Source organism: Mesitornis unicolor, unplaced genomic scaffold (genome assembly GCF_000695765.1).
Source record: "Mesitornis unicolor isolate BGI_N332 unplaced genomic scaffold, ASM69576v1 scaffold22423, whole genome shotgun sequence".
NCBI lineage: Eukaryota > Metazoa > Chordata > Aves > Mesitornithiformes > Mesitornithidae > Mesitornis > Mesitornis unicolor.
Window position 1 is genome coordinate 12,297 of NW_010175990.1, and position 11,248 is coordinate 23,544.

At 51.9% G+C, this 11,248-nt stretch overlaps 1 protein-coding gene across 1 annotated transcript; it reads left to right on the top strand.

Annotated features, from left to right (window-relative positions):
• Positions 1 to 881: 881 nt before the first annotated feature.
• PIP5K1A (phosphatidylinositol-4-phosphate 5-kinase, type I, alpha) lies at positions 882 to 10,455 on the top strand (the record flags this gene model as incomplete). Its single annotated transcript, XM_010181620.1, has 12 exons — positions 882 to 913; positions 1,601 to 1,690; positions 4,039 to 4,169; positions 4,534 to 4,651; positions 4,875 to 5,027; positions 6,159 to 6,458; positions 7,003 to 7,208; positions 7,824 to 7,898; positions 8,549 to 8,597; positions 8,997 to 9,081; positions 9,404 to 9,541; positions 10,326 to 10,455. Coding segments are annotated over exons 2-12 (1,475 nt in total), but the record flags the coding sequence as incomplete, so codon positions are not given.
• Between the last annotated feature and the right edge of the window lie 793 nt (positions 10,456 to 11,248).

Below are 11,248 nucleotides of genomic sequence, written 5' to 3' on the forward strand. Positions count from 1 at the left end.
CTGGACACAAGATTGCAGCTGGGGTGTGAGCAGGGCAGAGCAGAGGGGCAGGAGAAGCTCTCTGCCCTACAACCACCCCTTCTCATGCACCCCAGGATGGCGTTGGCCTTCTTGGCTCAAGGGCACATTGCTGCTCATGGGATCTGCTGCCACCAACACCCCCAGCTCCTTTCCAGCCACTCGTCCCCAAGCCTGCAGCGTCCATGGGGTTGTTGTGACCAAAGTGCAGGACCCAGCACTTGGCCTTGGTGAAGCTCATCCAGTTGCCCTCAGCCCATGGATTCAGCCTGTCCAAATCAAATGGGTTTTTATTTTCTTTTTTCATCCAAACCCACCTCACCCCAAGTCAGGAATCCAGGCCTAAAAGATAAGTTAGTGCCTGACCTCACAGATATTTAACACCACGGTAGTTGTGGAAAATCTCTGGGTTTGGTTTGAAGAGGAAGAGTTGACGTTCTGGGCTTTTTAATGAAGGTCCTGGAAGTAATTGTAAGATTAATTAATTTTAAGAAGTCTACTGAAACACTGCAGAGCACTCCCAGTTCTAAGGGGCGGATGGCAATGGTCCTGCAAAGCCAGGTACCTTCACCGTACCGGGGACGTCCCCAGCGCCACCTCTGAAGGAGGGGTCCTGCGTTTCGGGGCACAGCTGCGAGCCAGCAGCAGCGGCACAAACTTGTGTTTGGCTGGCGAGGAGTGAGCAGAGGAGCCTTTCCTTGGGGCTTGCCAAAAATCCTCTCTGCTGTAAGAGGAGAAGCTGGGCAGCAGTCAGCCATGAGTCAGTGCTTTTCGCAGATGCTTTAAAACCTGCGTCAGGTTTTTTGGCGACGAGTGATAACCGTTAACCCTTTCTGAGCGTGGCTTTATTCTCTTGACAGGATCATCTACTTTCAAGAAATCGCTCACCCCTGAGGTACGTTCCTGCTTTGTTCCCTGTCCCAGAGTGCCCAATTTCAGACTTGTCCGCTGTTTTCCCACTCTCATTGGAGTTAGGGGTAAACCAGTGCCATAAGTTGCAGGTACTCATTTGGGAAGTGAGAGCATCTCTCCTTACAAAGAAAACCACATCAAAACCCAGCTCGTCCTGGAACTGACAGGTTCTCATGGCCCCAAAACACGGTGTGGATCTGCCACGAGCAAATGCTCAGCTTGTCTTGCCTGAGAAACGACGTTTACCGACCGCCTGTGTTGGAAGCCGATGAGTCAGGCGAGCGCTTGTGGCCTGAATCAGCGCAGAATTTGCCACCTTCCCAAAATGTTTCCTCGAAGACTTGGTCTTATGGGCCTGGCTTGGAGCTGCTCTGTTTGTGCTGAGGGGGGTTAGGACAAAGCGAACCCTTCCACGTGAAGGTGTTGCTCTGTAATTAAACGTCTGGCCTTAATCACGCAGGAGTCACTGAGTTCTCTGCGGGCATTTCAGTGCCACTGCTATCCCCTGTCCTTCCTTCATGCCTGTGTGCAGGGACCTGGGGCTTCAGCGCTTCCCATGCTCCATCTTTGAGAGTCACCAAGTCATTCCAGGTGGTTCTGGGCAGCCATCGGCCTTTAAGACTTTGGATTTTACACCCCTGATGCTCACCATTTTTTCCTCCAATCCCAGATGCCAGGTTCTTCTGGGCAACCGGGCTCACAGACGATAAAGAAAGGGCACAGAGGAGTGGACTCCACGGGCGAGACCACCTATAAAAAGGTGAGTTGCCTCTTGCACAACTCATTTTGCTCCTGTCTTTCTCCTCCTGGTGGTGTGTCCCACGATTTTTGGCCTTAGACAGTGGGGAACGTCTGCAGTGGTCGCTGAAGAAAGTCTCAAAGGAACCAAAGGACTGAGGATGTGCTTCTTGGCTTCTCTTCTAAAAGAAGGGATTGTTTTTAAACTTTGCCCATTAGCAACACTTCCTAGGCCTCTTCTGGCCTATTGGGTGCTTTCTGTGCTCTTTATTTGCTACAGATCTTGTGGTATTCCTGGAATTTGCTTCACAAAGAGGAGATTGTTTGGGTGTTTTTAAATGTGGGTATTTTGTGGACGTTGCTTCCGGTTTTGTTGGACTTTCTCAGAATGGGGCAACACTCTCTGACTTCTGAGATGTAGATTAAATGGGTAAAGACTTGATATGGGCATTTCACTGCTTGGTGTCAGTGAAGCTTGTGGTCTGAAATCTGTGGTGCAGAGGTACCCCCGTCTGTTTGTCAGGGAGGAATTCAAAGGGTGTTTGCACCAAGGCTGGCTTTTCTTTACTGCCCTTTTGGAGATCGTCTGTGGCTCCAGGATTGGCATCCAGCCTTCAGCTCCCCAGCAAATTCAGAGATAGGTTAGACAGCAGTAATAGGAAAAGAAAGCAGAAGCCAATGGGAAATGCCTGAAATGTTGCTCACGAGGGTCCCAGAAACCTGGTGGGATTTCTCTGGGAATGAGACTAACAGAGCCAGTCTGTCTGGTTTCCATCCCCTCCTTTTCCAGGGGTGGTAAGTTGTTTTTTTTTAAAATACTTTGCCCTATAAAAGCGACTGTAAACAGGCAGTCAGCTGCTCAGCTGATCGTGCTGGCTAACAGACGAGAAAAATACTTGTTCCTTGGCAACCTGGCCCCGTGGCTGTGTATTCACAAACAAGGCAGCGATGCTGCGCCGTGTTGGTGAGCTCTGTTCCTCGTCAGCGAGGCTGTGCTGGGAGTTTAAGCAGGGCCAGGCTGAGCCGAGCCGGGAGCTGTTTTCAAGCTGTTTTAGCCTTCAGAGGGTAAGGAAGGAAGCGGTGTCCAATTCTTCCTCCTTCCCTATCTGATACCGAAGTAAATGTCAAATTCGAGCAGGAACTGAAGCAGGAAAGGCTGGTTTTTTTACAACAAACTGGAGTTACGGCCGGTTTTTGTTGCTCACTTCAGGGAACCATGAGCAGATCTCTTGCAGCTATGATAACAACCCCAGTCAAGTTGGAGAAGCGTCCCCGTTTGTTTTAAAAGGCTTCGTGGAGGATGTGTGTCTGGGGAAAAAACTGGGAGTGTTTGTCCCGCAGCCACTGCGGGGTCCTCTGCTGCCAAACGCTTTGATCCACAGCGATTCCTTGCACGTGGCAGGAGGGCTGGGCTTTTGTTTGGCTTAAGGAAACGAATCCAAGCGAGTTGGATGGTGAGCCCTGGATCTTGTTCTGGGTCCAGTTGCTTTATGCGTGAGCCAAGTGAAATGTCCATGAGCTGCGGCGCACAAATCCAGCCTGCACCTGCTCTGCAGCCTCATCGTTTCCAGCAGGGTTCGGATCTCCGTGCTCCAGGAGCTCATGTGGTGTTTAACGTTGAGGGCTTGAGGCAGATTGTATGGAGCTGTTGTGGGAAAAGACAGCCCCCAGCACAAGCTCATCTCGGTGGTCTGAGATGAGCTCACGTGCAGAGGACTCCTGACCTGAGGCGCTGTTGAGAGCACAGCCCTGCCTTGTTCTTGGACGGTTGGTGCCGAGGATGCAGGAGTGGGATTCACGTCTTTGCTCCTTATTTAAAAATGACCGTGAACTCCAGAGTTGGAAAGCCATGACCTCATAGCACAGGAATGCAGTAGCACCCAACAGCAATGTGTGCTGGCCAGGCCTGCTCTGAACTGTACCAGACCCAAATCTGTGCCCAGGCTGGGGAAGGGCGACTTTCAGAGCGTGTTGCTGCGAGAGCTGGCAGACCACGGTACCAAGAGGTGTGTTTATTCCTGGGGACGCAAGATCATCTGTCCCTGGGTGTCTTCCCCTCTGCCTGTGGGGTGCGGAGAGCGGTGCTGTGGGGGGATGCAATGAAATTCAGTCCTTTTAAGGCCCAGCTGGGTGTTGAGTCCAGTTCAGGTCCTTTACTGCTTGCTTGACCACCCAGCATCCCGATATTGAGTAAGGTGGCAAAGTGATGTTGCTCAATGACAAAGAGACAACTGAAGCTGGAACCAGTAGCTGTAAAGTACCCCTAACAGTGCTGTTTAAAACTGGAGCCTCTCTTTTCTTTAACTCCTTTCATTCCTATTTCCAGTCTGCTGCTCCGCAGCGTGTAACTCCTTTTCTCTGCCCCTCCAGACGACATCATCTGCCTTGAAAGGTGCCATTCAGCTGGGCATCACACACACGGTGGGAAGCCTGAGCACCAAACCTGAAAGAGATGTTCTCATGCAAGATTTCTACGTAGTAGAAAGTATTTTCTTCCCAAGGTCGGTGCTTGCTTGCTTCTCTCTCTGGTGCTTTCATAGTGAGTAGCAGCGTTAGTTTCTAATGCTTGAACACAAGGAAGCTGCACCAGAAGGACAGTTTAGTGCAGGAAGGAGCACAGATCTGAGCAGAGCCACTCTGGCTCCTGCCTGTGACGCGTTTCTGAAGAGCCCTCGGCTCTTCCCTTTGCATGTCCACCGTTGTTGTGTGAACAAGCACGGGCTTGCTGTTGTGTACCTGCACGTGTCCCTCCTGGGTGGGTGTTTTCAGCCCTCCAGAAGCAGCCAGCCAGTGGGTGTTTGCTTTTAAGGCACTTTCTTAAGAAATATTTCAATTACAAATACTCGCCTGTGCTTCCCTTTGCAGTGAAGGGAGTAACCTGACGCCAGCTCATCACTACAACGACTTTAGGTTCAAAACCTACGCTCCAGTGGCCTTTCGCTATTTCCGGGAGCTCTTTGGGATCCGACCAGACGATTACCTGGTGAGTTGGGGGTTGGACCAGGTTCCCACTTATTTGGTGAGATGAGTGTTTGTCCTTTTTCCCCTCTTGAAGCCATGGAGGATGCGTGGAAGCTCTGTAAGCACAGCAGTGGATGCTGTGTGTGACTCTGGGCTTTGTTAATGTTTAAAAGGAAGAGCCTTTGTGCTGAAGTTTCCTGTCGATGTCTCTCTCACCCCTGCATTTCTCACCTTGTCCTCCTCAGTACTCGCTGTGCAATGAGCCACTCATTGAACTTTCAAACTCCGGGGCCAGCGGCTCGCTCTTCTACGTATCCAGCGATGATGAGTTTATCATCAAAACGGGTCAGCACAAAGAGGCTGAGTTCTTACAGAAGCTGCTGCCTGGCTACTACATGGTGAGTCGCTTGGGTGAGGCTTTCCCTGTGGGCTAGGGAAGGGTCCCCCACATGTACGAGTGTGACAGGGATTGCTGTGTGCCACCTAGGAGATGAGTGCAGGTTTGAGCTGTGTCCCAGGCGAGCGGCAGCTTCTCTCTCAACTGTCCGGTGACAAAGCCAGCTCTGGGCTAACACAAGGCACTGGGTGTGATGAGCCTGGCTGCTGCCTGGGGTCTCTGCTTGCACTTTGTGACTTGGACCCTTTTGGAGGATTGCAGAGCTGTGAACTGCTCACATCTTCCTTGCTGCGCAGCCTCGCGCCTGCGGTGCTTTTGTCTCGCAGAGCTGTTCTTGTGTTTCCCTTCCCAGGACTATGCTTGGTTCTGTCTGCAGAGCTCAAATATCGTGTTGAAGGACTCTGATTTTAAGCTTCTGTGTAGAGCAGCAACTTTGGAAGTGAAGGTGTATTAGTTTGATGAGAGTGGCTGTAGCAGAAAAGGCTTTATCAGTTCTGGAGCAAAGTCAGGTCACACCTTGAACACGATGTGTGTGTGAGGTCTGACTGCTTGTGTTTGTCCAGCCTGGCCTCTGCAAACCACCTCTTGGAAAGGGAATTCAACCACCAGGTAGTGCTGCCACGTGGAAGTGCCTTGGGACTTTGGGTGCTGTTGGGACCACTGGCTGAACAACTTCAACGGCTGCTGAGCCCACAGATAGTTTTGCTGTGATTATATCCCAGAACCGCTTCATTTTGCTTATTCTTAGTGCCTCCTGCAGCCAGGAGAGTGTAGCTCAGTCTTTATCCTGATGTATTTAGCCTGACCTAAGTGCCAATTTTTAAAAGGCTGAGCACAGGATCTTCCTTTGCTCTGAAGCCTCAGCTCCTGTGTGAAGGAGCAGCAAACTCCTTCCTCCCTGCAATCTTCCTCCGGCCCATTCAGCTTTGTGAGAGGTTGTTAACAACTGTGGGCATCCCCCGTCTGTTCCCTGTTCACCTGCCCGTGTCTCTTAGCTCCTCTGGCAGCAGCTTTGAGTCATTGCCAGCTCCATTTCAATACAAAAGCACAGGAAGAAGCACAGAACTCCTCTGACCGGTATGGGAGTAACCGGAATGGTTTTGAAGGTATTTCTTTGTCTTCGGCGTTTCAGAATTTGAACCAGAACCCAAGAACGTTGCTGCCAAAGTTTTACGGCTTGTACTGTGTCCAGGCCGGAGGCAAAAACATCCGCATCGTCGTGATGAACAACCTACTGCCACGCTCGGTCAAAATGCACCTGAAATACGACCTGAAGGGCTCCACCTACAAACGCCGAGCGTCCCAGAAGGAGCGGGAGAAGGTCTTCCCAACATACAAGGACTTGGATTTTATGCAAGACATCCCTGACGGCCTCTTCTTGGACTCTGACATGTATAACGCTCTGTGCAAAACGTTACAGAGAGATTGTTTGGTAAGTGGAAGGGTGGAGGGTGGTGTGGAGAGTTATTTCCTTTTTCTGAGCCTCTCCCAGTACAAGGAGGTGGGACCTGCCACTTCCTGGGGTGTTGCCTTACAGAACCCGTTTGGGGTTTTTTTTGGGTGATGGTGTGGACAAGAAGCAGGATCTGGATCCTGGGTTCATTTAAAAAAAAACAGCACTGCCTGTGGAGGTGGAGGAAGCTCCCTTTGGCGAGGCTGAGCTCTGAAACAGGGCAGGATCCGGGGTGAGGGGTGCGATGCTTGGCCCAGTCTGGCCTCAAGTTGTCACCCTCTTTTGGGTGGCCGTGCAGAAGTTGGGTGTCCTCCCTGGCTTGGGTCCCTGTCTGCACTGCTGGCTTTCCTCTGACTCCCTGCGGTGGCTGGAGATGAGCTGACTGTGCACGAGCTGGGGATTAAAAGCCATCCCCTCAATACGCTCGGGGCAAAAAATGCTGACTACGCTTCTGAAAATGTCTGCTCTGACGGTTTCACTGGGCTTGCAATAACGAGCGAGCCTTCGTTGACTTTCTGCCCAGGTCCTGCAGAGCTTTAAAATCATGGACTACAGTTTGCTTGTTGCAATCCACAACATCGACCTGGCACAGCGGGAGCACGCGATGGCAGACGGGACGTCCCAGGCCGACACGCGGCGGCCCGCTGCCCAGAAGGCCCTCTACTCAACAGCCATGGAGTCCATCCAGGGAGAGGCCCGGCGAGGGGGCACCATAGAAACAGACGACCAGTAAGTCTGTGGCGGTGTTCCCAGTGAAACACTGCGAAGAGCGAGGGGTAAAACCCAAGCTTGGCTCATGGAGACTTAATTCAGATGCAAACTGGGCTGTACGGGGTTGCTGTCGCGCCGGGCAGAGAGGTGGTGCTTCGATCTTTGATTTCCTTAATGTACAGAAGATTTTATTGCCTTGGAGGTTACATTTGAGAGTTTTCTGCCCACCAGTTATTGCCAGCTTCAACTAATGACTTCCAGCCACCTCTAAGAGGCACGGCGAGTGCTTCCTTAGGTCAGAATAACAGCCCATAAAGTCCATCTTGGTGTAGATGGAGATGCCCTTGACAGTTCTTGGTCTCCTCTCATGGATGAGTCAGGATTAATCCTTATCTTCAATCAAATCCTTGTACAGAGGAGAAAAGGGAGTCAGTTCTGGGAACCTCTAGCTAAATTCCTGGAATAATTTCGCTCCAAGCTGTGTTCCCCAGCGCGTTATCCCATCGGGGCGCCTCCTGCATGTTGACGCTTGTTAAATACTTGGTGTAACGTCCAGCCCACGCGGGGCTGCAGGAGGGAGGCACTGGGGTGTGAGAATGCGCTGGTTCATGGTTGTGCCCTGTCCTCTCCTAGGCTGGGAGGCATTCACGCCAAGGGGGAGAGGCTGCTGCTCTACATCGGCATCATCGACGTGCTGCAGTCCTACAGGTAGGAAACATTTCACAACAGCTTTGTGTCACCTCAGCACAAAGACTGCTTTCCAGCATTGGCTGCCCCTGCTTGCTTGTCAAAATTGGCTTTCGAGAAATAGCTGAGACACAACTAAACCCTTTTTTTGTTTTAATTTACGACTTTGTTTTCTTAAAAGTTGGGGCATTTTGGGATCAATTTGTGGGTCTTGCTTACTGTGCTTACTTCATATTCCCGGAATAGATTTACTCTTATGAAGTTGTTTTTGTGTGCTTGGTGTTTGTACACGGGCACCGCAGGAAAAAAGCAAACAGTGGCTTAAAATGGCCATGACTGCTTCTCCCTGTGAAGTGAAAAGTAGCTGTAAGGCTTGCCTTTCCATCTATTTACAACAAAATGCGATATGCAGAGGGTTACAGCTGTAAAGTCTCTGTTAAATGTCATTGCAAGTTAGCTGCCCTTGAGGATTTTGGCTGTGAAACTCTCCCTGTGCAATCAGCTCTGGTGGTTTTGGAGCAGCCTTGGAAAAACGGGATGAGGAAGAGGATCCACAGCCAGAACCATCTGTGCCTGGGCTGTGTTTGAGGCTGGGCTCAGAGCTGAGTGAGCAGGATGTGCTACAGCAGAGACTTGGGGTGAAAACTGCCCTTATTTCTTCCCTTTGCCAGATTTGTCAAGAAGCTGGAGCACTCTTGGAAAGCCCTTGTACACGATGGGGTAAGCAGGAAAACGATCACTTTTGAACTTGTTTAGCTCGAATAGCGGTGTCTTGTTTAACTGCGCCCACTGTCCTTCATCCTCCTGGGTGTGGGATCCTGGATTTCTAAGGGGGGTGTTTGTGTGTCTCAAATAAATGTAACGCTTTCTAGGTGCTCTCAGAAACACTGGATTTGTTAATGCTGGTCGTCACTTACTTGTTCGTTAACAGATATTGATTACTTTGTATATAATGCCTGCTGTTCGTAGCTGCTCTGCTTCTCACAGCAACTGGGACAGTCCCAGGCTGTCCCTCGCCCAACGTAGCGAGCGTTTCAAGGCGAACAGCCCGAGAAGCCCACGTTAACCTTGATCACTTAATTCAGCTTGACATGCTAACGTTTGTCCCTTGGACTGCAGGACACCGTGTCTGTGCACAGACCCAGCTTCTACGCCGAGAGGTTCCAGCGGTTCATGTGCAACACGGCGTTCAAGAAAATACCACGTGAGTACCTCGGTGCAGCCGGACCCTTTGTGCTTTCTGGCTTCTCCTTGCTGAGCAGCTGTGGTTTGGGAAGGTGGACGATAGCGTGCAGAGCTTTAGGAAATCTGCGGTGCTGTGTCACCTCTTCCTTCCTCCTACATTGTTCTTGCCTCACAGATGTGACTTTATAGGAACTGTTTAATCTCTCGGCGTGTTCCTCCAGGGCACAGCCCTCGCACCAGTCTGTGTTACTAGAAATTGCTGCGTTGGGTCTTTTACTCCTTCCTGAACGTGTTAGAAACTTGCTTTTCTTTCTTTTTTTTTTCTTTTTTTTGTCCTTAAGTAAAGCCATCCCCTTCCAAGAAGAGCCGGTCTGGCACCGCGGTGCCTCGGCGGAGCTGTCAAGGAGGACTCCCTTCCCAGTCACACATGTTGTGCGAGACAAAAGCACAAGTAACGACAGAGGCGGATGTAGAGCAAGGTTGGTGCCTGCGCTAAAAGGAGAAAAGTAAAGCCCAGAGAAGCTGCTGGGGATTTGTTAGCTTATGGAGTGTTTTGGCCTTGTCCAAGCAGCCACAGAATCACAGAATTATTGAGGCTGGAAAAGCCCTCTGAGTTCATCAAGTCCAGCCCATGACCTAACACCACCACATCGGCCAGACCATGGCACTAAGTGCCACATGCAGCCTTTCCTGAAACACCTCCAGGGATGGGAGCTCCACCACCTCCCTGGGCAGCCCATTCCAGTGCCTGATCACCCTCTCCATGAGAAAGTGCTTTCTAATATCCAGCCTAAACCTCCCCTGGTGCAGCTTCAGGCTGTGCCCCCTTGTCTTGTCACCAGTTGCCTGGGAGAAGAGCCCGACCCTCACCTGACTACAACCTCCCTTTGGGTACTTGTAGAGCATAATAAGGTCCCTCCCTGAGTCTCCTCTTCTCCAGGCTAAACAACCCCAGCTCCCTCAGCCTCACATTATAAGCCTTTCCCTTGTGGCCCTTGCTCCTGCTGGGAGCTGCGTGGCAGCCCTGTGTGCCCGTTCTCTTCCCAGCAGTTGTGCCCGTGGGGTTTGTGTCAGGGGGGAAGCTGGGCTGGGTGCTCGTATGGAGGCTTGGACTTGGAACAGGGCTGCTCCTGCAGCGCCGCGGTGTCCGGGGCGTCTCGGGTGGGACCCAGCCCAGATCCCAACCCCTGGCTGGCGTGGGAGCTCGTGCCACACGACCCCACTGGTTGTGCTGGTGACGGAACAGTCTGTGCTTCAACTCAGGTTCCCACCTTGGTCGCCCAGATCTCCTGCCCCGGACCCTGCCGGTGGATGAAGCCAACAGCGACTCCATCGCAACAACCCTGTCCACTTCTTCCTTGGGCAGCGGTGGCCTCAACTCGCCCGCAAACAGGTAAGGCTCGTGCAGTTTCGGGGCATGACAGGCCAAGCAGCTAAAAACGTGAGCCGTGGGAGGACTCTGTGCTGCATCGTGGATGTTTTGGGTTTTGGCATGCTGGCAGAAAAACCCCTTGGAGTGGTCCCTGTGTTGTGGAGCCAGTTCCGTGCTGTTGGTTGAAGCATGTGCAAGGAGGGGGGAGCATCGTGTTGCCGTTCCTGCGTGCGCGGTTCTTTGCGGATAAAACCGTCTTGCATCTCTTGCTTGGGCTGTGTGGAGTCTCAGTGGCTTTTAGTTCCTTGTGTGTTCTGGAGTCGAGGTAATTGTGTCCATGGAAGTGAGTTGGTGAAAGTGTCACTGCCAAAATGTACCGGGAGAGCATTGATGTGATGGTGGAGGGTGCTGAAAGTGCCCTTCCTGCTGCTGTTTTCGGAGGGTTGGGCTCTGTTGCAACTTCCTGAGTGGGTTGGTGTTGAGCTCGGGAAGGGAGGCTGCAGGGATGTGTGCAAGTGTGGTTCCAAACGTCTCCGAAGCTGAACTGCATGGAGAGCCCCGGGGGAGCTGGTGGCTGCCTTTGAATGTTTGGTTTCTTGCTGAAGCGGTGAGGCGAGCAGTGAGGAGGAGGAGGAGCTGTGGTCAGAGAACGATCCCTTGCGTAGAAGTTGCTCTGAGGTGGTAACTTCCGCTCCTGGAAGCGATCGGAAACCGTCTTCCCCATTCCCAACCCGCTGCCTGCACAGCGGCGCTGAGGGAAGCGCCTGCTCTCCCCTGAGCTGCAGGAGAGCAAGACGTGACGTTAATTCCCACC